Genomic DNA, 27,951 nt, shown 5'->3' on the forward strand with positions numbered 1-27,951 from the left:
ATTGGGCTGGATGGTGGAAAAGAATATTTATCTGTTTTCCTGGATGTTCCAGTGGCCTTTGACATGCTGAACCATCAAATTTTGTTAGAGAGATTGAAAAGCTGCGGTCTGGGAGGGTTGATTCTAAAATAGTTCTCATCATTTTTGTACCGTCAGCAGCAGAAAGTATTGGTAAACGGGGAAGTTTCCTAGTGCAATGAGGTGCTGACAGGAGTACCGCAGGGATACATGCTCTCAGCTGTTTTCTTTAACCTTTATCTTCTGCCACTTTGTAAACTGTTGCAACATTTTGGGGTCTCTTGTAGACTTTATGCCAACGACATCCAGCGTTTTTTCCCCATTGAGGGACAATTTAGGGGAGCTGAAGAGCGATTAAAGTTGGTGATTCAGGGGGTAAAGGGCTGAATGGATTGCAACAAGTTAAAATGGAGTGTACAGAAAACAAAGGTTATATGTTTTTGGGAGGATATATCACACATGGTATGGGCGTCCCAGATTCGGTCGAACTCCTTGACACATCATTACAAATCTCTACTGAGGTCAAGTATTTGGGTGTCATTGTCGATTCCTGCCTGACGTTTAGAAGTCATGTTCAAATAATAATGAAAATATTTTTTTAATTACTTTTGCTTGAGTTCCCTTAGATTGTATTTGTCAGGCAGTACTTTTAAAACCATTTTGCAAACTGTCATGTTTTGACTATTGTAACCTCATTCTTCTAGGAATACCGGCCTCAACTCTGTGCGCTTTGCAAGTTGCACAAATTTTGGTTGTTAGGTTGCTGTTTAGATAGGGGAGGCGTGAACATAATAATAATAATAATTTATTCTTATATACAGCCAAACCATCAGTTCAAGGTGGTTCACAACAAGAAGAGGCTGGACAAACAGTGAATTACATACATGAGCATCAAATGTTTTTCAGAAAATACAAATTGCAATTAAGTCACATATTTATCAAACAGATAAGTTTTAAGAATTTTTCAAAATAGATAATAAGACTGAATTTGGGGAATAAAAGCATTCCAACATGAATTCATTGTACTAGCCTGAAATGCATGTGTCAGAATACTATACTAAACTGTATTGGCTGAAATTAGAGTACGGGATATATTACAGATTGCTGGTAATAGTGTATCTCTGTGTACATGGACTAGCTCCAAAGTACTTAGTGGATAGTATTCTGCCATATGTTACACTTCCAAAGTTGCGTTCTGTGGAACATGCAGATTTGTATATTCCACCAGTTAAACAACTACGATTGAAAGTGTCCAAAGCAAGTATGTTCTCCTGTATAGGACCAAAAGCATGGAATGAGATTCTGACATATATACGTGAGCAGGGAAATCTGTATAATTTTAAGAAATTATTGAAGAGGTTTCTATTTGCAGGATGAAGTATGGGAACTGAGTTTCTATGGTAACTTTAAGCGCTGATCGCTGGCATGTTCTGATTGTCTGTATTTAGTTCATACTGTATGTAAAGATGTTATAATTGTGTATGTTCTGCTGTGATCCGCTTTGTATAAAGTGGGATATAAATAAACTATAAAGAGCAGTTACAATGGAAACTGATAGGTTGAGGATATAATGGATGGAAAGGATGATGGTGAGTGAGTAGATGGATAGAAGTGGGATTAGAAGACCAGGTAATGATGTTAAAAGCTAAGGGCGGTCTATAAAACCAATAAAGAAGTTAAACATCTGCATAAGTGGGGTGAGAATTGATTTGGAGGGCTAGGTTTGGGATTGATATTTTGAGATGATTGACAGATGAGAGGAGGAGAAGAAACAGAACAATACAAAGTAGAGTAGGGAGAGTTCATGATGACAGTGACAAAGATGAGATGTTCTCAGAGATGCTGCTTTTCTCAATGCTGGTAAGACAATTTTGTGGTAAAATGGTAAAAGTACCTGAGCTTGCACTTTGGCTCACACAGGGTTCAGAAATCTGTCCTGAGAATTCCACAGCAAGTTGAAAATGGTTGAATGAAAGGAAGAAAACATTGAAGCTTAAGGAGAGGGCAGTAAGCAAAGTGACTGGTGAGGAGGTGACCAAACTAAAGAAAGGGCAGTATGGTCTTTGAGGTATATAGAGGCTTATTTTCAAACTTAGATACACAAAGGAGCTAACCCAGGGGTGGGCAACTCTGGTCCTCGAAGGCTGGAATCCAGTCGGGTTTTCAGATTTCCCCAATGAATATGCATGAGATCTATTTGCATGCACTGCTTTCAATGTATATTCATTGGGGAAATTCTGAAAACCCGACTGGATTCTGGCCCTCGAGGACCAGAGTTGCTCACCCCTGAGCTAACCTATAACTTTGTGTGTCTAAGTGCTTTGAAAATGAGCCCCATAGTGGCTTCAGATAGGCAATAAGATTGGGGAGAGAAAGCATTAGTGTGGCATGTACTTGTTTTGGCAAGCAGCTAGATGGAATGCAGGATAGGAAGAGTAATTCATGTAGGTCGGGGTGAAACTGGAGGAAGGAAGACACTGCAGAGGATGCAGGAAAGGATATGCAGATTGGCTGCAAAACTCCCGAGCTCCTGGTAAGTAGTTGGATAGAGCATGGAGTAAGAGGCGCTGAGGCCCAAGTACATTAGAATGGACCTGGGAGGCCACCTCTAAAGAATGCAGATGGACTTATTTATTTTATTTAGTCATTTATTTAGCCCGTCCTCCCAAAGGAGCCCAGAACAGGTTACAGGAGTACATTCATAGTATGGGTAGGATAAATTTTAGTGAGACAATACAGACTTTACAGCAATTACAGTATAGACATAACATGCAGACTTAGTGGACATAGGGTGGTTTAAATTGCAGCATTTTCAGTGTAGATATACTTGGAAGTGAAATAGCTTTTCTTTGCAGGTGGATGCATCCTTGTTGTCAAAGAATGTGGTAGTAATTCAGGTTATATTTGCGGTGGCATGCGAGTTTTAGCGAGATTCCGTTTGGTATATTAGGAGGTGTCTTTGGGATTTCATCCATCCGGGATGTAGACGTGGGTCTTCAAGGAGCTGGGTTTGTAAAGAGGAAGGTTTTCACGGCTTTTCTGAAGTTCCAAAGACTGTCAAGTGATCTAATGGATGGGGGAGATTATGTGCCACATTCTGGGTATGTAATGAGAATATGAGTGTCTTTGGGCTGTCTCGGATGTAAGTGAGCAGCCTGGTGGCAGGACCAGCTGTTTTTCTGTTTGGGATCTCAGTGATCAGTTGGGGATGTAATTTTATAGTTTGGTGTCATTTTGTGGAAAGTCTTGAAAGCTAGCACTAAGGCTTTAAAGGTGCATTGTTTTAGGATAGGCAGCCAGTGCATGGATGTTAGTGCAGGGGTGACATGGTTGCGGAAGCCCAAGTTTTTTAGGAGTCGGATTGCGGTGTTTTGCACACCTTGTAGACAGAAGGGAGAGTGTTTTTGCTAGTAAACCTACTAGTAGAGCGTTGCAGTAATCTAAGTGGGATAGTACAAACGCGTATAGTAGCTGGGCGAAATCACCTCGATAGAACACTATCATTCCAAGCAGGCAAATGGAATAAATGTTTAACCAACTTCATCTCAAATGCACTTTCGTACCAAACGTTTAGGAAGTCAATAAAAACTTATCTCTTTGACAAATTTCTCTGACCCCACTTCAACCTGATGTACCTCAACCTGGTGTACTTCCAAAACACTTCCAGATAAACCTGACTAAATTTAGCATGCCAATGTAATTTTGAAAGCTCTCTGTAATGTCGCTGTCTGTATACAGTCAATTCCCTTGTAAACCGCTTAGAACTGTTTGTGGTATGGTGATATATAAAAGTAAAATTATTATTTTTATTATTTTCTGAAAAGTAAGCACAGATGCATTTTAGTTGGCGGAGGTAATAGAAGGATGAACATACTAAATTTGATACATGGTCTGAGAGCGACAGGTTGAGTCAAGAATCACTCCTAGGCTGCGGACTTTGTCTTTGGCTGTAAGGGTGTCATTTCCCCATGAAAGAGATGGGCAGGGGTATTCGCAGGAGTCTTTATGTATCCAGACAAGTTCTGTTTTTGACGCTTTGAGCTGTAGTTTATTTGCAGTCATCCAGTTTTTTATTTCTGTTAGGCAGCAGTGAAGTTTTTTCATTTGTACATCTCGGTGTTGACCTAGGGGAAGGTAGAGCTATATGTCGTCTGCATACGAGTGTATTTTGATTTGGTGTTTTTCTGCGATGTCTAGTACTGGTTTGACATATATGTTGAAGAGGAGTGGGGTATAATAGTGCACCCTGAGGAACTCCGTAGTCGAGAGGTTTTGGCTCCGATAAGGAGGGTTCCAGTAGTACTTTCTAAGACCTTTCGTTTAAGAAGGAGGAGAACCATGCCAGTGCGACATCATGGATTCTGATAGAGTATAGTCTGGATAGGAGGAGCGAGTGATGAATGGTATCGAAGGCGGTGCTCCGGTCTAATAGGACCACAGAGCGTCTTTCCCCTCATCAAGGATTTTCCAGCACTCATCTACGATGTCTAGAAGCACCATTTCTGTACTGTGGTGTTTCCTGAATCTTAATAGGAAGTTGGAGAGGGTGGTGTTTGTTTCCATGAAGTCTCAGAGTTGTGCAAGTACAATCTTTTCTAGTATTTTTGAAATAAATGGGAGATTTGAGACTGGCCTATAGCTGCTTAGATTGTCTGGGTCCATGGTGGGTTTTTTTAGGAATGGACTTGCTACAGCAGATTTCCAGCTTCCTAGCATTGTCATAAAAGGCCCAACGCGCCCCCCCCCCCCCCCCCCCCCCAATGCTGGAATAGCAATCTGAAAGACTGCTACAGGGTGTGAGGTAGGAACATGGTAAGAGGTAGGTAAAGATTCTCAGAGCTTCTCGTCATCTTTGTGGCAGGGAGGTTATGAGTTCAAATCCTTAGAGCCTCAGTGAAAACATTTAATTTGTTATAAGTTATATCGATGCATGTCTTTCTAGGGTTTTATTTTGTAATTTTTTTTCTGTGCAGAGACAGAAAAGAACCCCAGTGATGCTTAATCTTCCTTCTAATAATTGGTTTTGCAATGACCTTATTTTCTTCTCCTATTGCTTAATGACCGAAGTTCCTCATCAGGGCAATCTTGTACTTCACAAGGAAGCTTCCGCATTCTGCATGTAAGCTATGAACGTGAATTTCACTACAGACCCCATACCAGTGCATCGGCTTGTTATCAACTGCTATTGTTTTGCTGGCAGTTGTTGGATCTTGCATGAGGCACACTGACTTTACAATAGAAAGTATGAGAGAACTTTTTGATGCAAATTAATTAGTAAAGGTGGATGTTTCTAAGCCAGGGTTTTCCAAACCTGCCTTGGAGCTGGTTTTCAGGAAATGCATGATGAATTGCACGAGACACAGGAGGTAAAAGTGGCTAGCACTGGAGTGAAATGTGGATATGAAAATGTATCTCCTGAATATTTATTCTGAATATCTTGAAAATCACAAGTGGCTGGATCCCAGGACAGATTTGAGACGTCCTGATTTCAGCAAGTTCCCAGAAACTAAGTGTTACGCTTGGATAAAAAGCTATGAATACTTGTTAATATTGAAAGGCATTTGCACAAAAATCTGATAAGTCGCAAAACTCAAATTTTGGCAAAAGTAGTTCTTGTATTTAGACTTTTCCTATGATAGCCATCATTCACAGATTATATTTACTTTGATGACATGTAACAATCATGTTAGAACGTGAAGACTACTGTCTAAAGTTTCTTAACATTTTTGTCTAAATATTAATGTCTGATTAATAATGCAATAGTTGTGCTAATAAAGAAGCACAGTTTACATCCTCCATTCATAGTCCTCTTCCGTTTCAACTGTCTTTAGTTACAATCTGATGGTAGAAGTGTCTGTGAGCTTCAGGAATGTATCTGTTGACTAAATTCTGGACAACTTTCATTTTTGATGCCTTTAGTGAAACAAGTCCTAATTTAATGTGCATTCTAGAACAGTGGTTCCCAACCCTGTCCTAGAGGACCACCAGGCCAATCGGGTTTTCAGGATAGCCCTAATGAATATGCATGGAGCAGATTTGCCTGCCTCTCACTTCCATTCTATGCAAATCTCTCTCATGAATATTCATTAGGGCTAGCCTGAAAACCCGATTGGCCTGGTGGTCCTCCAGGACAGGGTTGGGAACCACTGTTCTAGAAATTGTGTTTTTATGCTGTATTATATCACACTATAAAAGTGTTAAAAATTTCACATCTATGCCAGGTATACTGCACATTACAAAATTAGTACTTGACACAACCCATGCAAGAACCTATTAAGTCCACACACCTGAAATGGTCAGCTGCAGCTTGTTGGTTCCCCATTTTCATTTTGGAGTCGACGCAATATGATGTATAATTACATAAGAACATAAGAATAGCCTTACTTGGTCAGACCAATGGTCCATCTAGCCCCATAGCCAGTCTTCACGATGGCCAATCCAGGTCACTAGTACCTGGCAAAACCCCAAATAGTAGCAGCATTCCATGCCACCGATCCTAAGCAAGCAGTGGCTTCCCCATGTCTGTCTCAATGGCAGACTATGGACTTTTCCTCCAGGAAACTTTCCAAACCTTTCTTAAAATCAGCTATGTTAACTGCTGTTGCCACAACTTCTGGCAATATGTTCCAGAGCTTAACCATTCTCTGAGTGAAAAAATATTACCTCCTGTTTGTTTGTTTTTTATAAATCTTTATTCATTTTTAATACTTCAATAAGTGAAAACGATAGAAAAAAAAATCACATTTTACACTTTAAACATCATTTAATATTTTTGCAAGATTCAAACAGATCAATACCCCTCCCCCACCTTACCCAACCATTATCCTTAAAGTATCTATAAAATTTTTATAATTTAAAAAATTCACTATACATGTCATAACCATAAATTAAACATTTCTAAACAATCAGAAACTGTTTATCAATCCTCAAAAATACCCTCCCTCCCAATACCCTCAAGAAAGATAAAAATTCATTTAAAACTTATATTCCTCCCTCCCCCCAGATGTGCAATTAATATGTCAACAAAAATCAAACCTATAATAAGTCTACAAAAGACATCAATGGGCCCCATATTAATTTAAAATTTTTTATATTCCCTGACAAATCAGCATTTATTTTCTCATATTTATATATTAAACATAAATTTGCCCACCAGAATGCGAAGTTAAGACAATCCCAATTTTTCCAGTTGTGTGTAATCAATTGTACAGCTGTACTTGTCATAATTAAAAAGAGACATTTTTTTTTATATTTGTCTAAGGGATCTTTTACATGCAACACTGTACCACAAATCACTACTTCATAAGTCAAAGGGATCGCAAATTCTAAAAATATTATTATTATATCCTCAAATCGACTTCCAAAAAATCAGTATCGGGTAATAAAACAGTAAATGATCCAATATAATTGAGGGTAATTGAGCTCCTGTTTGGTTTTAAAAAGTATTTCCCTGTAACTTCATTGAGTCTTTGTAATTTTTGACAGACTAAAAATTTGATCCACTTGTACCTGTTGTACACCACTCAAGATTTTGTGACTTCAATCATATCTCACCTCAGCTGTCTCTTTTCCAAGTTGAAGATCCCTAACCTCTTTAGTTTTTTCTCGTATGAGAGGAGTTCCATTCCCTTCATCATCTTGGTTGTTCTTCTTTGAACTTTTTCTAGTTCTGCTATATCTTTTTTGGGGGGGTGCGGCGACCAGAATTGAATGCAGTACTAAAGGTGAGGTCACTCCACGTAGTGATACAGAGGCATTATAACATTCTTAGTCTTGTTAACCATCCTTTTTTTTTAATAATTCCTAGCATCTTGTTTGATTTTGTGTCTGCACCGCCGCATATTGTCTACAATGACCCCCAAGGTAGCATCTGGTAACTAGGATTTGGGTATTCTTCCCAATGTACCTCACTTTGCACTTGTCCACATTAAATTTCATCTTCCAATTTCCTAAGGTCTGTCTGCAATTTTTCACAATCTGCTTGCATTTAACAATGAACAGTTTAGTGTCATCTGCAAATTTAATCACCTCACTCGTCATTCCATTTTCCAGATCATTTATGAATAGGTTAAATAGCACTGGTCCCAGTACAGATCCCTATGGCACTCTACTATTTATCCTCCTCCATTGAGAAAAATGGCCATTTAACCCTACCCTCTGTTTTCTTTATGATAATTCCTAATCCACAACTGAACATTGCCACCTCTCCCGTGACACTCAAATTTTCTCAGTAGCCTCTCACGAGGAACATTGTGAAAAGCTTTCTGAAAATCTAGATACAATACATCAACCGGCTCACTTTTATCCACATGTTTATTCACACTTTCAAAGAAGTCAAGCAAATTATAAGAACATAAGAATCAGTGGTCCATCGTGCCCAGCAGTCCGCTCCCGCGATGGCCCCTATAAGAACACTTTCTGCATGTTGCACTGCCCCAGCCATGCACAGCCAAAACCATCAGAAGCAATCAAGGAAAGATTGGTGAGGAAAGATCTCCCTTGGCTAAACCCATGCTGATTTTGTCCTATTAAATCATGTTTGTCTACATGAGGGGTGCCCGGATTTTTTGGGCTTGCGAGCTACTTTTCAAATGACCAAATCAAAATGATCTACCAACAATAAAATTTAAAAAAACACAAAGTACACTGTACACAGAGAAAATGTTAATTATCATTTATATTCCGGGGGTTTTTTCAAAGAGGTCAAGGCAGATGACTTTATGCAATATCACCTCAGTAACAGCTATACAAAAATAGATAAATATACCCCCTCCCTTTTTACTAAACCACGATAGCGTTTTTTAGTGCAGGGAGCTGCGCTGAATGCCCCGCGCTACTCTCAATGCTCATAGACTCCCTACGCTAAAAACCGCTATTGCGGTTTAGTAAAAGGGTGCCATAGTACAAAATATAGACAGCAGATATAAATTCTCAAAATGGACACATTTTGATCACTAAATTGAAAATAAAATCATTTTTCCTACCTTTGTTGTCTGATGATTTTATGAGTCTCTGGTTGCACTTTATTCTTCTGACTGTGCATCCAATATTTCTTCCCTTCTTTCAGCCTGCTGTATGCTTCCAGACCTCATTCCCTCCGCCAACTTTTTCTTCCACTCTCCCTGCCCCCTCCCCTTTCTTTCTTTCTGTCTCCCTGCCCCCCTTTCTTTCTGTCTATCTTTCATTCTCCATGCCCCCTTTCTTTCTGTCTTCCTGTCCCCCCTTTCTTTCTGTCTTTCTTTGTCTCCCTGCCCCTCTTTCTTTCTGTCTGTCTTTCTCTCTCCTTTCCCCCTTTCTTTCTGTCTTCCTGATCCCCCTTCTTTCTGTCTCCCTGCCTGCTCCCAAGCCACTGCCGCCGCCGCCATCGGGGAACAGGCCTCCAAACCGCTGCCACCATCGGGGACAGGCCTCCAAACCACCAACTCCCCTCCTCCCCCTAGGAGCCACAAACACTACCTGTCATAAACTGCTGCACGGAACGTGAGTTTTCTCCATGTATTTCCAAGGACAGTCCACCCCGGGGACATCAATGAATCGAAGAGGCGTTCAATCGGTTCTCTCCCTCCCCCCCTCCCCGAATTCTTCTTTCCTCCCACTTCTACCCTCCGCACCGCCGTCTCCCGAGGGTGCTTGCGACTGATCCCCCGGAGCTCGCGCTCTCTGCCCTTCCTGCTCTCCCCCCCACTTGATGCAACTTCCTACTTCCGATGGGGTGGCTCATGGCAGAGGGGATAGCTTCAGGGCTGGCCTGGGAATCCCTGAGAGAAGGTAGGACGGTGGGGGGGAGGGGCGCAGACTGACTGACTGTTCTGTGCAGGAAGTGAGTGGAGTTGCCGGGCACGCGAGGACCGCCAGGATGCTTTGGGTCCATCTGGCTCTTGGGAAGCAAGTAGAATGCGAAGGCAACGTGATCGACTTGTGTTGCCTTCGCGATCTACCGGTCGATCGCGATCAACCTTTTGGGCACCCCCGGTCTACATGTTCCATAATTTTACTGTTTATAATTGTTTCCACTGTTCCCGGCATTAAAGTCAGGCTTTCTGATCTGTAATTTTCCCAGATCTCCCCTGTAACCCATTTTTAAAAAATTGGCAAGTCTTGTGATCGCCTGCAAACTTTCTGGTCGTTTGTGGGGCTGTATCTTCAGACAATCATGAGCAAGAGACTTCCCCTGTGGGCAGATGTTATGCTTTTTTTCCCAAATTTCCTCTCTGGGATTATCTAAGGGTAACTCTTTGTTATTGCAGAAAGCCTCTTTGTTGGCCAGAAAATGTATTGTTCTGCTCTGGTGGCAGGCTGAGGTGCCTACCATTATAATGTGGAGAAATGAAATGTTCACTTTGTTGAAATTTGAATATTTGGATGTCAAACACTGTGGTCCTGGTCGTTGGAGAAAATTCAGGGCTATTTGAGCTCCGGTTTGGGACAGTTTGTCCCTTGGAGCTTGAAGTGCTCTTTTGAATTTTTGACACTGGAGTGCAGGGAGGATGGGGGGGAAGGAGGGTGGTCCTGGTTTGACTTTGTTGGATACTGTTGTCTCTGTGAAGAAACCACGTGGTAGATTTTCTGGTTTGCTGAATGTCAGTTGTTCTCACCTTGTTGTATTTTTATATTGTATTTTTCTAACATAAATAAAATAATAAAAAAAAAAAATTGGCATAACATTGGCCACCCTCCAATCTTCAGGTACTACAGACGATTTTAGCAACAGGTTACAGATCACTGACAGCAAATCAGGAATTTCATGCATGAGCTCTTTCAGTACCCTACAATGTATACCATCCAGTCCAGGCTATATATCGCTGTTTAGCTTGTCAATTTGGCTTGGTACATCTTCCAGGTACACCAAGATTTCTTTCAGTTCCTCCACATCATCACCCTTGAAAACCAATTCCAGTTTAGGTAGATCTCTTACATCTTCTGTAAAGACCAAAGCAAAGAATCCATTTAATCTGTTCGTTATGGCCTTATCCTCCGAGTGCCCCTTTTGCTCTTTGATCATCCAGCGATCCCATGGACTCTCTCACAGGTTTTCTGCTTCTGATGTACCTTAAAAATGTATTACTATGTGTTTTTGCCTCTTTGGCAAGTTTGGCTGCCAGACTGGAGGTGGGACTTCTATACAACATCCCTGTAGGTCTCCTCTATGGCAGCATTCCTTGCAGATATAGATGATCTCTGATTTTGTTGAAAAGATTTTTTGCTTGCTCTGGTCATTTAAACCAATCATACAGCAGGGCTTGCAACCATAACCAGGTCAATAGACTGCAGCAGTATTGTCTGTCCTTTTTCCATTCACAAATTCCTCTCCTTTTGCACATTTAGGGCTCCTTTTACGAAGGTGCATTAAGCATTTCAGCGCGCGCTAGCAGAAAATCTACCGCCTGCTCAAAAGGAGGCGGTAGCGGCTAGCGCGTGGCAATTTAGTGTGCACTATTCCGCGCATTAAGGCCCTAGCGCAGCTTTGTAAAAGGAGTCCTTAATTTTTTGTTACAGTTTATTTCAAGTTGCTAACATAACACTTTTGTGTTTTAGTATTTTGCACATAGGCCCAAACATCTATTACTCCATGAACTTATCACTACAAATTAATTCAATTAACCTAAATTATCTCTTTAACATTTAATTGTAGCAGTAGTTAGCAGATACAAAAATATTATGCATATGAAATTGTTAATATATTAGAGTATTAGCCTTTTTAAAATTTTCCTGTGGGATTACTTCTTGTGGTCTTAACAGGATTTGCACAAAGCCAAAGACACAATAAAATTTTTCAATGGCTAATTTGAGGATTTGACTCATTTTTCAGCAAAAATAAGTAAGTAGATAATGTATATAGTCCTATGAAAAACTACGTTGGTAAGAAAATCTCAGTTGATTCCTGATGTGGACTTGTCAGGCTTTTGCATAACACCCTTCACTTTAAATTCCAGCAAGTATATAGTGAATCTATTTTGCATTCTGTTTTATATCAAATGTACGGAGGGAATTGCCCAATCTGCCTATTTCAGAAGCCTACATGGTATACAAGGGAGCAAAAATTATGGCGTTTAGGTAGCATTCTTTATTTAGCTCTTATTTATGATAATCTTGTTTCCTTTCATGGGATGTTACTGTAGAGTGGAGGGAAAAATGTACTGCTTTTTATCTATCTCTAGAAGGCTGAAACCAAGGGTGGTGTCTGGTTAAGTAATGTTAAACTAAGCAGAGGCGAGTGGCATTTATACAGCCTCGGGATGTAACTTTCTGATTTCATAAGGAATCTTGAGTGCCTGTGTGGAAGTTACAGTATTGATATTAATAGAAAGCTCTTTATATTCTGTCTTCAGAGAAGAGCTTAAGCATTATTAAGGATGACCCTCTGTTGTATGGCTGTAGGTGTGGTTAGACGCTGGCAGTGCTGCTGGAGGCACAGATCAGAGGAAAGGCGCTGCACCATTTGAGGGACTTATTTCCTAAACCTGCTAAATTCATATTAGTGATAGAAAAGAGACTGACTATTGTTATAATTACCAGTGAGGAGAGAGTGACATATATCTTGAAAAATGCTCAGAAGAGTGAAACCCTGAAGAGGGGATGAAGACCTCCTCTTAAAAAAGAGTTTATCGTCCAATCATTGCATTGGTGTATGAAAACATCACTCTCTGGTCTCTGGTAAAGCTTGAACTATGCTTAGAAGCTTAAATTAATGATGTACCAAAATTTTTAAAGAAATTCTCTGTCAAATAGAAAAATGATGCAATGCACTTAACTGAAGAGTTAAGATTCTCAGGGGTCCCGACGCGGCCCCGTTTCAAGATCTGCTTCAGGAGACCTAAAAATAAATCATTTGAAACCCTCTGTGCAAACTTTAATAAGGTCACAATGCTTTTCCAAAAGAGAAAATTTTTCTCTTTTGGAAAAAAAGATTTTTTTCTCTTTTGGAAAAAAGATTTTCTCTTTTGGAAAAGCATTGTGACCTTATTAAAGCTTGCACAGAGGGTTTCAAATGATTTATTTTTGGGTCTCCTGAAGCAGATCTTGAAACGGGGCCGCGTCGGGACCCCTGAGAATCTTAACTCTTCAGTTAAGTGCATTGCATCATTTTTCTATTTGACAGAGAATTTCTTTAAAAATTTTGGTACATCATTAATTTAAGCTTCTAAGCATAGTTCAAGCTTTACCAGAGACCAGAGAGTGATGTTTTCATACACCAATGCAATGATTGGACGATAAACTCTTTTTTAAGAGGAGGTCTTCATCCCCTCTTCAGGGTTTCACTCTTCTGAGCATTTTTCAAGATATATGTCACTCTCTCCTCACTGGTAATTATAACAATAGTCAGTCTCTTTTCTATCAGTACAGCTATTTTTCTGACTAATCAGTTATATATATATCCCTGTATTTCTTTAACAAATCCATATTAGTTGCATTGGACTTAAAGTGTTTTGGAAGTAAGCCCTTTATTTGCTTTTCCAATAGAACTTGGGACGTAGGAAGATAATGTAATATATTTGTCTGAGAATGCAATTTTTTTTAGCAGTCTTATCACCAGATGGCAAGCCTTTTTGAGCTCTATTCTTTCTTTGTTTTAGGTATAGAACGAGATGCTGTTAATACATTTACCAAATACATTTCCCCTGATGCTGCTAAACCAATACCTATTACCGAGTCAATGAGAATCGACATAGTGGGTAAGATGCACATCTGATGGACATTGCACAATTACTGTCCTGATAGACCTGAAAGTTTAATAGAGGACAGAGTGATTGCAACCCTGAGGGAAGCAGGAGCATAACATGCACACATCTTTAGTTTTTCTCTTTGTACATATGCTAAGACCCAAAATTGGAAGAGTTGAGCCACAGCAGAATCTTGGTGCTGGAAAGAGATAATGGTTACTGCGGATGGGCAATCTAGATGGGCCATTTGGCCTTTATCTGCCATCATGTTTCTGTTTCTATAGCAAGGTTTTTGAAGAACATGCTGACTCGGTGCCTGCAATCATCCTTGGGGAGAGCACAGCTGAGCACGTCTATAATGGCTGGTCAGATTATCTATGGATGTGGCTGTCCAATTATTTCAGTCAGATGACAAATGAAAGTTTATATATGGTTTTTAGGGTACCTATTATTAAATGTAGAATTATTAACAATGTATGCATATGTCTAATACTTGAAGAAAATATGAAGAGAGAGCATTTGTCTGTGAATTTAATTTTAGTTTAATATGAAGCATAAAAGACTCTTGGAGTTTTTGCTTTTTGTAGATGTTTTATTCTATACAAGATTTTGACCTTTTAAAGGTTTTTGCTTAGCCTGCAGTGGAACAGTCTGTCTTCTTTTTACCCTGCTCAAAGTTGCACAGTATGCGAGAGACCCAGCAACTTGACTCCCCACCAACCTATATTATTATTATTGCTGGTAATTGACAGTAATTCCCTGATAGGTGAGGAGAGATGAAAGCATGGATTGACTAGAAAATGTAGGATAGATTGTGTTTTAATGCCTCATACTGTACTGCTCTTTCTGGTCTGTGCTTCTGAGAACAGTATGATTTTCATTTCTATATCAAAAGACATGAGTAGGTGTTAGAAAGAAGTAGGTTGGGGACTTTCATCAGGATGTTGCTGTGTGTAGCAGTGCTGTTCTTTGGCTTTCGTCACGTGTCCCTTCTTTTTCTTGCAGCTAAGATATGTGGGGAGGATGGACAAGTGGACCCAAACTGTTTTGTTACAGCACAGTCAATAGTATTTCATGCCATGGAACAAGAGTAAGTTAAGGAAATGACTTTTTACCAGGTTGAGTAGGTTTTATTAATGCTTTTATTGTCATTATAACTTACAGAAGACAATTGATTGTCTAAAGTATGAATTAGAGTTAAATATAAACATAAGAACATAAAAATAGCCATATTTGGTCAGACCAATGGTCCATCTAGCCCAGTATCCTGTTTTCACAGTGACCAATCTAGGTCACTAGTACCTGGTAGAAACCCAAATAGTAGCAACGTTCCACACTATAAATCCCAAGGCAAGCAGTGGATTCCCCTATGTCTGTCTAAATATCAGACTATGAACTTTTCCTTCAGAAACTTGTCCAAATCTTTTTTTTTAAACCCAGCTATGCTAACTGCTGTTATCACATCCTCTGGCAGCAAGTTCCAAAGCTTAACTATTTTCTGAGTGAACAAATATTTCCTCCCATTTATTTTATTTCCATGTAGCTTCATTGAGTGTCCCCTAGTCTTCGTAACTTTTGAAAGAGTAAAAAATCGGTTCATTTTACCCATTCTACACCACTCAGGATTTTGTAGACCTCAGTCATATCTCCCCTCAGCAGTCTCTTTTCCAAGTTGAAGCGCCCTAACCTCTTTAGCTTTTCCTCATACAATAGGAGTTCCATTTCCTTTATCATTTTGGTCGCTGCTCTTTGAATATTTTCTAATTTCACTATATCTTTTTGTGAAATACGTTGACCAGAATTGAATGCAGTACTCAAGGTGAGGTCACACCATGGAGCAATACAGAGGCATTATAATATTTTTGATCTTATTTATCATCCCTTTCTTAATCATTCCTAGCATCCTGTGTGCTTTGTGGCCACCACCACACATTGGGCAGCTCTTTGGGGACATGTTAAATGTAGGCAAAAATATGCTTTCTGTACAGAAAGATTCTTATAAGTAGATACAGTTTTGGCTTTGGAGTATTTTTCTCTGCTTATGTGCAATAAATATCTTAAAACTGATATATTTGACTAGCCAAATAAATCTGAGAAGTCATTCATGTACCCTGTTTTTCAGGAAAAATGAATTATTTAGGTTTAATATTGAACTTGTGTATAGTAAACTTCCAATAGACTTCCTTGCTAAGGACAAAATGAGCATGACATGTACTGTCAACCCAATAATTTTAAGTTTGTTAGAGGGAGGGGGCAAAGGAGTACATCTAAATTCATTCTTTCTTGGCTGAGTGTCTACCCCCCACACTGCCACCTTCTGCTTTACTCACCATCTCTGCCCCCCCTCTCTGTCTTCTAATCCCTATGCCACCACTCTGCTTATCCTCCCTTCTAGCATTCTCTTTTCTCCTACTGCTCTTGCTCCTGTATCTCTCCTCTGTTCCCCAGCTCTTATTCCTCCTAATTCTTGCCCCCACTGCTTCAGCCTTCTCTGTTTTCCAGGGTTGTGATCAGTGTCAGATGTAGCCTTTTTCTCCCAGTAAACCAAGCAGCTGCTGCTTCCTCCTGCCAAACCCCCACTGGGTCTAAAGATGCTAATGTTTTGCCCATAGTAAAAAAAATCTCTCTCTCTCTCTCTCTCTCTCTACTGGATCCAGGCAAGTGGAGTTTTCAAACTCTGCTTACATACATCATGTTACATATTAGACTTGTTTGTACAGTAATTTTTTAAGAGCTGTTTCTTATGGTACTTTCTTAAAAGGCCTCCAGAGTTTGGAAATGTTTCAGTGCACTAAGAACCATTCACTTTGAAATCAGGTGCAGTAGGGCCTCAGATGACATAACTTTAAGGGTTGTAGGCAAGTAGATGGGTAAACCAACGCCTATTACTGAGTCAATGAGAATCGACATAGTTGATAAGAGACACGTCTGATGGACTTTGTATAATTACCATCCTCATAGGTCTGAAATGTTAATAGAGGACAAAATGACTGCATGGCATTATGAACCTTGAGGGAAGCAGCTGCATTCATCATCTGGCCTTTGGGGTAGGAAGGAACTTTGAGATTAATTATACAAAGGACATCTGCTTCAGTCAGTCTTTGGGAATAGATTTACTGTTCTATGTGGTCTTTGTTGTTCACAAAAGATAGTATAATGGGAATAGGCAACATTAGATTACAGATGTGGCCTTCAGCAGAGATTCATAAGGGAGGGATTCCACAGGGTAAGATAATCCTGCTGCTGCAGCACAGACAAGAGAGAGGGTGTAAAAGAGAATATCCTAACAGAGGTTTCAAACATTAAATTCCCCCCCCCTTTTTTTTTTAAGCACTCAAAGCATGTCCAGAAATTTAATTTAGTTTGCTAATTGCAGAGTTTAGATCACTTTTTGTAAGTTTTACGATTTTCCTATGTAGCACAGCAGTAATAATATACAGTGGTGCCTTGCATAACGGACGCCTCGCACAGCGAACGCTGCGCACAACGAACTTCAGGTCTTGCTTCCTACAACGAACTTCGTTTCACACAACGAAGTCGCCCGAGCTGCATCGCTTAACTGCCCTCTCTCCGCCCGGCTCCCTGTGCAGTGGCGCTACATATTTTAAACCCCCCTGCCGCCGCTGCTGCATATTTTTAAGCCTCTGCCGCCACCGCATATTTTTAAACCTCCCCCCGCCGCCACATATTTTTAAAAAAAAGCCACTACTGCTGCAACTTTAATCTCACCCGCTCACTCGTAACTGGTGGTCTAGCAAATTTCCCAGCCAGAAGCGCAGAGATCAAGAGCAAGCCTTCTGTGCTACTGCCTGGGCCTGCGCTGATCTCTGAATGGCTGCAGTCAGCTTTCGCGGGACTCACAAGAACTAACTGCAGCCATTCGGAGATCGGCATGGGCCCACACAGGCGTGCAGAGGAATTGCTCCTGATCTCTGCGCTTCTGGCCTGTACGCCACTGGCTGGGAAAGATGGGAGGAATTAAAAAAGGTACTGGGGAGTATGTGGGGGGTGATTATAATACACAGCAAGGATCAACAAAACCCCTGTCTCCCCTCCCCTTCACATATATCCCCTCTACTATCAAGAAAATTGAATAAGCCAAATTATTATAGAATGCTACACAGAAATATCATGCTAACAGAATACCACAGTCACACATAGCAGGAATAGGGTTAGGGTAGTGCAACTAGGGCAACTGTCCCCCCTGGTCAAAGAGAGCCGTAAGCCTCTGCCTGGACTTTGCAGTCCCCAGTTGTGTCTAACACCAGCTCTAACAAGATAAATTTATCTTTTTTTATGTCATCTTAGCATATTTTATGCTACAGAACGAATTATTTTTTTTAACATGTATTGTTATGGGAAAACGCGTTTCACATAACGAACTTTTCGCATAACAAACTTGCTCCTGGAACGAATTAAGTTCGTTGTGTGAGGCACCACTGTATGTAGATTGAAGCAACAAAGATTGGCCAAAGATGCTGAGCATCAAATGTATTCTGAAATTATAATCTAGATGAGCTATTCTGGGTCAGACTAAGGTATGTGGTGGCCAGCACCCTATCTTTGACAGTAAACCATCAAGAAATACCTCATTTTTAATTTCTTATATACCAGTTGAAAGCTATCAAAATGGTATATATTCAAATACTGTAGGTGTTTTCTGAGTGTATGCTTGAGGCAAGTTAAGTGACAGACTTACCTAAGGTTAAGTGACAGACTTGCCCAAGACCACAAGAAGTATCAAGGTTTGTAGCAATAGCCGGCCAGTGCAGCCTACTCAAAAGCCCCAAACTTTCTCCCATTTACACTAAATATGAGATTCTAAATGTTATCTTTTTCCAATTACGTGATCAAGAAACTTAAGGAAAAGAATCCTTTTAAGTAGTCTAAGTTACATGTTAGATACATGGGGATTAATCCAACATTAGACTTGGATCACTTATATGTGATAAATTATCACCTTTTTCTATGAGCTAGAGCATTGGGTGGCTTGACTTTGTCTTGAACTTGTATATAGAACTTGAACTTGTTGGCAGCCATTTCAGCACTGAAAGAGCACAGGCAGGAGCAAGTGAGAATCGCTCCTGCCCCAACATCCCGCTAGACCACCATGGAAGCACAGTAGGCCTGGGGGTCCTTCCACTGGGTCTGGAAGGGGGGTGGGTTGTCTTTGTTTGGGGTGGAGGGAAGAGGAAGGGAGGGGCATGCTGACAGTGGGGAAATTACTAGGTTGAGGGAGGGCCTGATGGTGGGGGAGCTGCCATTTCTGGGTGGAGGGGGCTGACAGTGGTGGCGATGGAGAAGGAATGCTACTGGCAGGGAGGGAGGACAAACACACGCACCTGCGTACGTTTCAGCATGTTTTACATCGGGGAAATTGACTGCTTCTGGTTCGCATCAAATTTTGGTTGTCTTAGCTTTTCGGTTTTCCAAAATTTCGGATAAAGGATCTTATACCTGTACTATTCTTTGTAGGCTATGTCAGTGGGATGGCTAAGACTGTAAAGGTAGGTAATCACTTTTCTGAACCAATGCTAGAGATCTGGACAGGGATAAAGAGCAGATTGCTGGCTGGCAAGACATTTTTGAAATAATCTCTTTAGCACATTAGGGGGTTTTCTTCAGGTAAGCTAGACCAGTTGATAGCAAATGGGCAGAAATCTGAAAAATTGGTAATAAAAGTTTTGATTTAGAGGAGAAAGCAATTTTCTAATTCTACAAGTCACGTATTTCTTAAAATATAGAGCTGACATACTGGGTCATGCTTGACATGATCAGTATTTCGAGGGGGCAGGAGGGAGGGGTTTAGTGAAAGGGGGATGAGGAACTTGTATGACAACTGGTTTTGCTTTTCTGCTGGTTATACTTGTGTTGGAAAAAGATAATAAATAATTTTTTTAAAAACAGCTGTGTTGGATTCGAGTAAAGAAGGCGTTGCCTTGAGAAATTGCACTAAGTACAGACTTGATTAAAGAAAAGATATCCCATATATATATATGCAGTGCAACCCCAACCCACATAGATTCCTAAGGGTTTTGGTTTATTTAAAAAGGTGGAAGGGAAGACTTGGGTAGAACCATTGGGGGAAAAATGAGTGGGAAAATATTTAACTGCTTATTTAGGAGACTTTGACTAGCAACATTAGAGAATGGATATAAATACTTTGCTGGCACTAGACCCCCCCAAGAAATGAGTAAAACATTTTTGATTCAGAAGACACTGATTGTTAGCAGCAGTGTGGTCAGGTGGGGAATTTTAAGTGTATTTGATGGATGAGGCTTTGGGATTTGTGAGGAATATTATGCATTCTAAAGAGTTCGAGCAAATAGAGATGCTGTTGCTAAATTGGAGTGGAGGTGTGATCTAGTGGTTAGCACTGCTGCCTCCATCTTAGGGGTCAGCACCCAAGAAAAATATCTAGGTGTCATTGTAGGCAATAAGCTGTGGCCAAAAAGCAAACAAGATGCTAGGAATTATTAGAAAAGGGATGGTAAATAAGACTAAGGGCTCCTTTTACAAAGGTGCGCAAGCATTTTTAGCGCACGCACAAGATTAGTGCACGCTAGCTGAAAAATTACTGCCTGCTTAAAAGGAGGCGGTAGTGGCTAGTGCGCGTTACAACCGCTAGCGCACCTTTGTAAAAGGAGCCCTAAAAATGTTATAATGCCTCTATATCGCTCCATAATCCATCATACAATGTCATCTTGAGTATTGCATTCAGTTCTGGTCACCGTATCTCAAAAACGATATAGAGGAATTAGAAAAGGTTCAAAGACAAGAGACCTGTATGATAAAGGGGATGGAACTCCTCCCGTACGAGAAAAGACTAAAGAGGCTAGTGCTCTTCATCTTGGAAAAGAGATGGATGAGAGGAGGCATGATTAAAGTCTACAAAATCCTGAGTGGCGTAGAACGGGTACAAGTGAATCGATTTTTTTTTACTCCATCAAAGATTATAAAGACTAGGCCGGAACCTTGGGGCATCCAGTTGATTCAGCATTTAAAGAGAGAATCCTTGATAAAGCTGCTGTCATCAGGCGAAATATGTCAGATTCACTCCCCTTGGCCAACGGACAGTATGCGTTTTGAATATGCTAAGATAAGTAAATATCTCTATTTACCCTGATAAAGATAAATGAGGGTTTAGGGCAGGGGTGTCCAACCTTTTGGCTTTCCTGGGCCGCATTGGCCGAAAAAAATGTTTCTGGGGCAGCACAAACGCTGCAGCAAGACAGAGGAGGGAGCTGGCAAGACGGTAAACACCCGAAGGCAGCAGAGAAAAACACTGCATCGCCCTCGACTGGGGCCGCACAAAATACTTCATGGGGCCGCATGGGGCCCTTGGGCCAGAGGTTGGACACCCCTGGTTTAGGGTTTAATATTTATTTATTATGAAAAGTGTTTTCACTTATTTAAAAATTTTAAAAAAATTGAAATATTTTTTTCAAAACTAATGAGGAGGTTGGAGTTTGCAATGAGAGGTTAACTGAGCTTGGAGTGATACCTCTGAAGTTTTGATAAAGCTAGACTTTGCTTATTTAATAAGCTCTTGCTGGGTAATAAGGCCTTTTTTTTGGTAAAAGATTAAATTGTATTTTTTAAATTTGGGGGAGTAATATCCTGAGATTTAATGTATACGTTTTGATATTCTCAGGTTAAAACTTACTGTATTGTGCCTTTTGAGCTTGATCTCAAAATATAGGACTCCTTTTACGAAGCCGCGTTAACAGTTTTAGCGCACACAGCTTTTTAGCGCGTGCTAAACCCGCGCTACGCAGCTAGAACTAACGCCAGCTCAATGCTGGTGTTAGCGTCTAGCGTGCGCTATTACACGCGTTAAACCGCTAACATGGCTTCGTAAAAGGAGCCCATAGTGAAGCGTTTCTGTAATCTGGAAGAAGAAAACAGTGACAGAGTTCAAACAAGCGTGGGATGAACAAAGAGGATCTCTAATCAGAAAATAATGGGTATACATTGAAGGAACTAAGGCTAGTACTAGGCAGGCTTGTACGGTCTGTGTCCTGTTTATGAACATTCAGTTGAGGGCTGGGAAAGGCTTTGATGGCTGGGATGGTTAAGATGGGTTAGAGTGAGCTTTGATGGAGACACCAGTAAATAGAACATAAGCACATTAACCAGGTAGGGCTCTGAGTTTTTGGCCCAGAAATATCTAAGAAAAAGGACCATTTAAATTAAATTAATTTATGGAGCGTGTATGGTTGGGCAGACTGGATGGACCATTCGGGTCTTTATCTGCCATCATTTACTATGTACTGGTAATTGTCATTTTACTGGCAGTGTTCATATCTCTATGATATCCACTGTTTGTGTGATGTCTCTGCTGTTTCAGTACTATGGCTAACAAAGCTTCTGCAGAAATCACAATATTATTGCAATTGAATAAGTAGTTTTATATGCTTGCCACTCTGCACAGATATAATTTAAGGGTTGCCAATTCTACTGTATACTGTGAAGTTTAAATACTGAGACAGATGCTTATACCGAGGAGACTTTTAGATTTGGGTTATATTTTATTATTTCCAGGATAGGAAAAGAAATGTTAAAAAAAAAAAAAAAAAAACCCAGAAAAAAACTGGCATTTCTATGATTCAGATTAAGAAATGTGTATTATCCTGTTTTGATCCTATTAATCATGTTAATCACTAAAAATAATTTTTAAAAACTGTTGTTGGTATTTCACCTGCATCGGGGAATTTAGTACCAGCTTTGTTAATGTTGTGGCTTGAGACTGTCCTACAAATATGAAATCCACGTGTACCTCGCTTATTGTTCCCACTCTGTCTGTGCAGGCACTTTAGTGAGTTTCTCCGAAGTCAACATTTCTGTAAATACCAGATCGAGGTGCTGACAAGTGGAACCGTGTACCTGGCCGATATACTTTTCTGTGAATCAGCACTCTTTTATTTCTCTGAGGTAAAATGCTTCTCCTCAGTGTTTGTACTCGCAGGTGAATGAGATATCACCTGAATATTCCATTTAAAATTCTGAAATATTAAAAATATTAATAATAATGTACCAGCATGCATGATATTGTACCATTTGCTTCTATAAATATTCACATTTGCGATGGATGAACTTATTGCAAATAATTTTCAAAATAAAACTTAGTGAAGTGTCCTGGCACTCATCCAAATAGCCCAATTCCCATGTGATTTTGGATGGGATTTAACAAGTGATGTCTGCTGGTGTTTTTTTTTACCATTTCATATTTTCATTCTTTGTGGCTGACATTTGCAGGGCATACTGCAGGCACTACTTAGTAACACAATTTTTTGCTTTTGTAGTATATGGAAAAGGAGGATGCCGTCAACATTTTACAGTTCTGGTTGGCAGCAGACAACTTCCAGTCTCAGCTTGCTGCCAAGAAAGGACAGTATGATGGACAGGAGGCACAGAATGATGCTATGATCTTATATGACAAGTGAGTAGCTTATATGATAAACTGGATGCTTTCCTGCCAAGTTTTCTGCGCAGCTGTTGCCCTCCTCTGTTCGTTGGAGCTAGTTGAAGGGACCTCCAGTGCTAACTTCCACACTGTAGTTATATACCATTTTTCTGCCGCACACACAGATGCAGCCTAAAATTGCACTTGCAAATCTGGTCACACACCCAATTTATGGGTGCAATTTAACTGAAAAATGAGCCAATTAGTGCTGATAATTGGGATCTTAACAAGCAATTATCGGTGCTAATTGGAATTTTACATGCATATTTTTAGGTGCAGGATTCATGCATAAATTTATGCCCAGTTCAAAAAAGGGAGTGTAGCCATCGGCGGATCAGGGACATTTCTGCAATTTACTCACAGTTATAGAAGAGGGTAGATCTGCGCCTAATTTAGGATTTACACCACGTTCAGTTGGTGTACGTGGCTGTGCCTAAAATTAGGTGCAGTTCCTGGCATTAAGTGCTATAAATGGTACCTAACTTTGGAGGTCTTTTACTAAGGCGCGCTAGCTGATTTAGCGTGCGCTAAAATGGCTTGCGTGCCTTAGTAAAAGACCCCCTTTGAGCGCTGTTTATAGAATACTACTTAGTGGTATTTCTTTAGGCGTCATTGATAGAATCTGGTCCTTAATCTTAAGTACCAACACTTCTACTCTCCATATGTTTCATGGCAAGAATGATGCAATATTAGTGAAAGAAATGTATTTTAATTTTATATTGCATCAAGAATATGTTACTAAATGGGTGTACTATCTGTATTGACTCTGTGTATTTCAGACTTAGATAGAGGAGATATGGGATGGTTTGAATGGAGCAGAATGGCGGGCCTTCTCCTTCCCGGTGCATCCTGGGATGCACCAGAGAAGGACCAAAGGCCCTGATTGGTCCAGGTGCACTGGGAGTGACCTAAGAGTCTGATTGGCCATGGGACTGGCCTTAGGGATCTGGCCAGTCGGAGTCTTAGGCCACTCCCAGTGCATCCTAGAATGCAGTAGGAATGAAGCCTAAGACTCCGGTTGGCCCAGGTGCCAAAAGCCCCTCCTATGGAAGGGGCCTTAGGTGCCTGGGCCAATCAGGGCCTTTGGCCCTTCCCTGGTGCATCCCAGGATACAAGGGGAAGGGGAAGGCCCACCATTCTGAAGAGGTGGGCCTGCCGGCCAGAGGAGTGGGCATCCCTCCTGCCGGTGGTGATAGCAGGGGTGGTGGCAGGAGGGATTGGGCATCCCTCCTGCCGGCAATGTTAGCAAGGGGGCTGATGGCAGGAGGGAGTGGGCATCCTTCCTGCCATGGACAGGGGGGGAAGAGTGGGCATCCCTCCTGCCAGCCGACTTGTGGTGGGGTTCAGGGATTCCCTGCTGTGGCCACTCAGCCAATCACGGCAGGGGAATTCCCCCTCCCTCAGCTGAGAGGCAGGGTCTTCCAAAGCCACGATTCTGTAACTGGTGCCCTATAATGATTGACAGGCAAACCAAATTGGGCATATTTTCCCAGAGATGAACATATTTGATGGGTTGGATTGAATTTTTATGTTTTAAACATCAGAAAAGATATGGTCTGTATTTGTAGGCTGGCTAGGAGTTGTGTATAATTACCTCAAGGCCTGAGTGAAAGCAAATGGGAGTTACTTGGATTTCTTTACTTTGGCAAGGGGCATGAAGCAGGGATGTCCTATGTCCCTTCCGATGTTTGTTTGTATTCATGCGGCTATTAGTGAGGGTAAGAATGAATGCAGGGAAACAGATTATAGAATTTCTCTCTTTATCAATAATATAGTTTTTATGGTCAACTGACAACATATCACAGGAAATGAATGAATCAAATTAAAGTGAATCATAAATATAGGAGGCTGGCTGAGTTTAAAGTCAACATGAATAAATCTAAAATTTTGAAAAGTTTCCTTTCAAGTAAGCAGGAGCAACAAGTTTGAAGTAATTTGTGTTTTAAGTGGTTGTCGGATACCTAGGAAATCAAATTGGGGTTGAGCATTCAAAATTGTATCAAATCAATTATAGCTCTCTAATGGAAGCATTGTAGAAGGAACTAGATGGCCCACCCAAGCTGAACCTTTCATGTATTGGCTGGTTCACAAGTACCAAGATAATAGTCCTGATTAAACTCCTCTACTTGTTCCAGTCCCTGTTGATTAAATGTACCAGAAGATTAAAATAGAGAAATGCAAAAGAAGGTCTTCAGGTTTACTTGGAAATATTAGGCTCCCCAAGGAAGGCATTGGTAACTTTGTCCCAGCTGAAAAATCAAGGTGGTTTGGCAGTTCCAGATTTCAAGAAATAATATTACAAAGCAGCACAGCTGAGAGTAATAATGGACTAGCATAAAGAGATAAGGATGCAAACTGTGGCTATAGAATGGGCAACAGTGGGAGAAGAGATAGAGGTTTGGAGTGCTTAACCTGGGATCCTAGGAAGCTAGATTATAATAAAGTCAGAAGTCCTGAATTTTTACACTGTGGAATGGAATAAATGCAATGTTTGCTGTTAGACTAGAAAGCAATTCTAATATTTTTTTTATTTAATTTAGGTATTTATATGCCGCCTATCAAAATTATCTAAGTAGTTTACAATTAGGTACTCAAGCTTTACCCTTATTGGTCCTGATGGGCTCACAATCTGTCTAAAGTACTAGGGTCATTAATTATTTATTTATAATATTCATATCCCGCAGAACCAAAAATCTATGCATGTTACAAAAGAAAACATATGTGAACAAACATATTCTGATATTAAAATACTAACATACAATTCCTAAACTTCCCCAAAATTCACAATCACACAATTAAAAAAAAAATAATAATAATCAAATTCTTCAAAACATAGATAATATAACAATAATGTCAAATTCTAACAAAGTCAAAACCCATCACAGATTTTAAAAAGCCTTCTGAAAGAAGTAAGCCTACATACACAAAGATCGAGATGGCTCTTGTAAGGCAAGGGAAAGTAGCCACAACTTTCGGCAAAGCTTGGCGTAAGGCCTTATGTACTAACACCAAAATTTTAAACTGAACCCTCCAAACCACTGGCAACCATGTAATTCAGCCAATAAAGGGATTACATGTTCCCTACGTAAAATGCCACCAATCGCCCTTGCTGCAGCATTCTGCGCTATTTGTAATGCCCATGAAGACTTCTTTGGAAGACCACAAAAAAGGGCATTACAATAATCTAAACGCAATAGAACAAAACATTGCATCACTTGACGAATGTTTGCTGATGAAATCAAACCACGCAGTTTCAATACCAAATGAGTCTTGAAAAACATTGTCTTTATTACTGACGCAATATGACCATGAAACTTTAAGGAAGAGTCTAGTAAAAACCCAAAAGTTTTGATCGCCTGCTGTACTGAAATCTTCACTGCATCATACACAAAATCTGGTGAAACATCTAAAATTCCAGATGATGCTCAAATAGGGGCAATCCAGATTTTGTGCTGAGGATAATTTCATTAGTCTTTAAAAAGTAGGATGATAAGAGGCTGAATAAGTAGGCCAACTCTTTGAGGAAGGAGCCATGTTGATTTATGATGAGATAAAGGACAAATCTGATAGGATCACAAGATCTGTTCAGGTAACTCCAGCTTAAACACTATCTGGTTCGCAAGGGAAGGGAGAAGAGCTTGGGTTAGAGGGCACCTTATGAATCGCTGCCTTCATGAAGATGCAGTTAATAAATTCCAATAAACAGAGTATATAGGGATGGGGGAGAGGAAATAAGATAAGGTTGTCAAGTATCTATGGTCTTCTACCCAGACTTTGACTCTTAAACCAAAGCTGTAGGATCATTGGTAGTTGGTTTTGAGGAACATAGTAACATAGTAGATGACGGCAGATAAAGACCCGAATGGTCCATCAAGTCTGCCCAACCAGATTCAATTTAAATGTTTTCAATTTTTTCTTCTTAGCTATTTCTGGGAAAGAATCCAAAGCTCTACCCGGTACTGTGCTTGGGTTCCTACTGCCGAAATCTCCGTTAAAACCTACTCCAGCCCATCTACACCCTCCCAGTCATTGAAGCCCCCTCCAGCCCATCCCCCACCAAATGGCTATATACAGACACAGACCGTGCAAGTCTGCCCAGTATTGGCCTTAGTTCAATTTTTAATATTTTCTGATTCTAGATCCCTCTGTGTTCATCCCACGCTTCTTTGAACTCAGTCACCGTTTTCCTCTCCACCACCTCTCTCGGGAGCGCATTCCAGGCATCCTCCACCCTCTCCATAAAGTAGAATTTCCTAACATTGCCTTTGAATCTACAACCTTCAACCTCAAATTATGTCCTCTGGTTTTACCATTTTCCTTTCCCTGGAAAAGATTATGTTCTACATTAATACCCTTCAAGTATTTGAACGTCTGAATCGTATCTCCCCTGAACGTCTGAATCGTATCTCCCCTGAACGTCTGAATCGTATCTCCCCTGAACGTCTGAATCGTATCTCCCCTGAACGTCTGAATCGTATCTCCCCTGAACGTCTGAATCATATCCTGAACGTCTGAGTCATATCCTTCCAGGCATGCAGGAAGAATGGAAGAGGATATATTGTCATATACAGTAGAACCTCGGTTTGCGAGTAACCCAGTTTGCGAATGTTATGCAAGACAAACAAAACACTCAGCAAACTTTTGACTTGCAAACCAAGCACTGCCTCGATAAACGAGCACTTACAGCCCAGGAAGCGCCACTTTGGGGGATTCCTCTTCCGTCTTCCGGCCAGCCTTCCACGTCGGGTGCCTTCCGCAGGTTGGAGGGCCTCTGTCTGGGCCTGCACGGCCGGGTGCCGCCCCGCC

The 27,951-nt window shown here is 40.6% G+C and overlaps 1 protein-coding gene across 1 annotated transcript in view; it reads left to right on the top strand.

The window, feature by feature from the left end:
* The window catches only part of AKAP10 (A-kinase anchoring protein 10), a 109,227-nt gene that overhangs the window by 32,692 nt on the left and 48,584 nt on the right, over nucleotides 1-27,951 (top strand). The window contains exons 5-8 of the mRNA XM_033922735.1: nucleotides 13,593-13,691; nucleotides 14,685-14,769; nucleotides 22,490-22,613; nucleotides 22,985-23,121. Of these exons, the coding sequence (XP_033778626.1) occupies nucleotides 13,593-13,691; nucleotides 14,685-14,769; nucleotides 22,490-22,613; nucleotides 22,985-23,121 (445 nt within the window). The remainder of the gene's footprint in view (nucleotides 1-13,592; nucleotides 13,692-14,684; nucleotides 14,770-22,489; nucleotides 22,614-22,984; nucleotides 23,122-27,951) is intronic.

The sequence above is a fragment of the Geotrypetes seraphini genome, chromosome 15 (genome assembly GCF_902459505.1).
Source record: "Geotrypetes seraphini chromosome 15, aGeoSer1.1, whole genome shotgun sequence".
Classification (NCBI taxonomy): domain Eukaryota; kingdom Metazoa; phylum Chordata; class Amphibia; order Gymnophiona; family Dermophiidae; genus Geotrypetes; species Geotrypetes seraphini.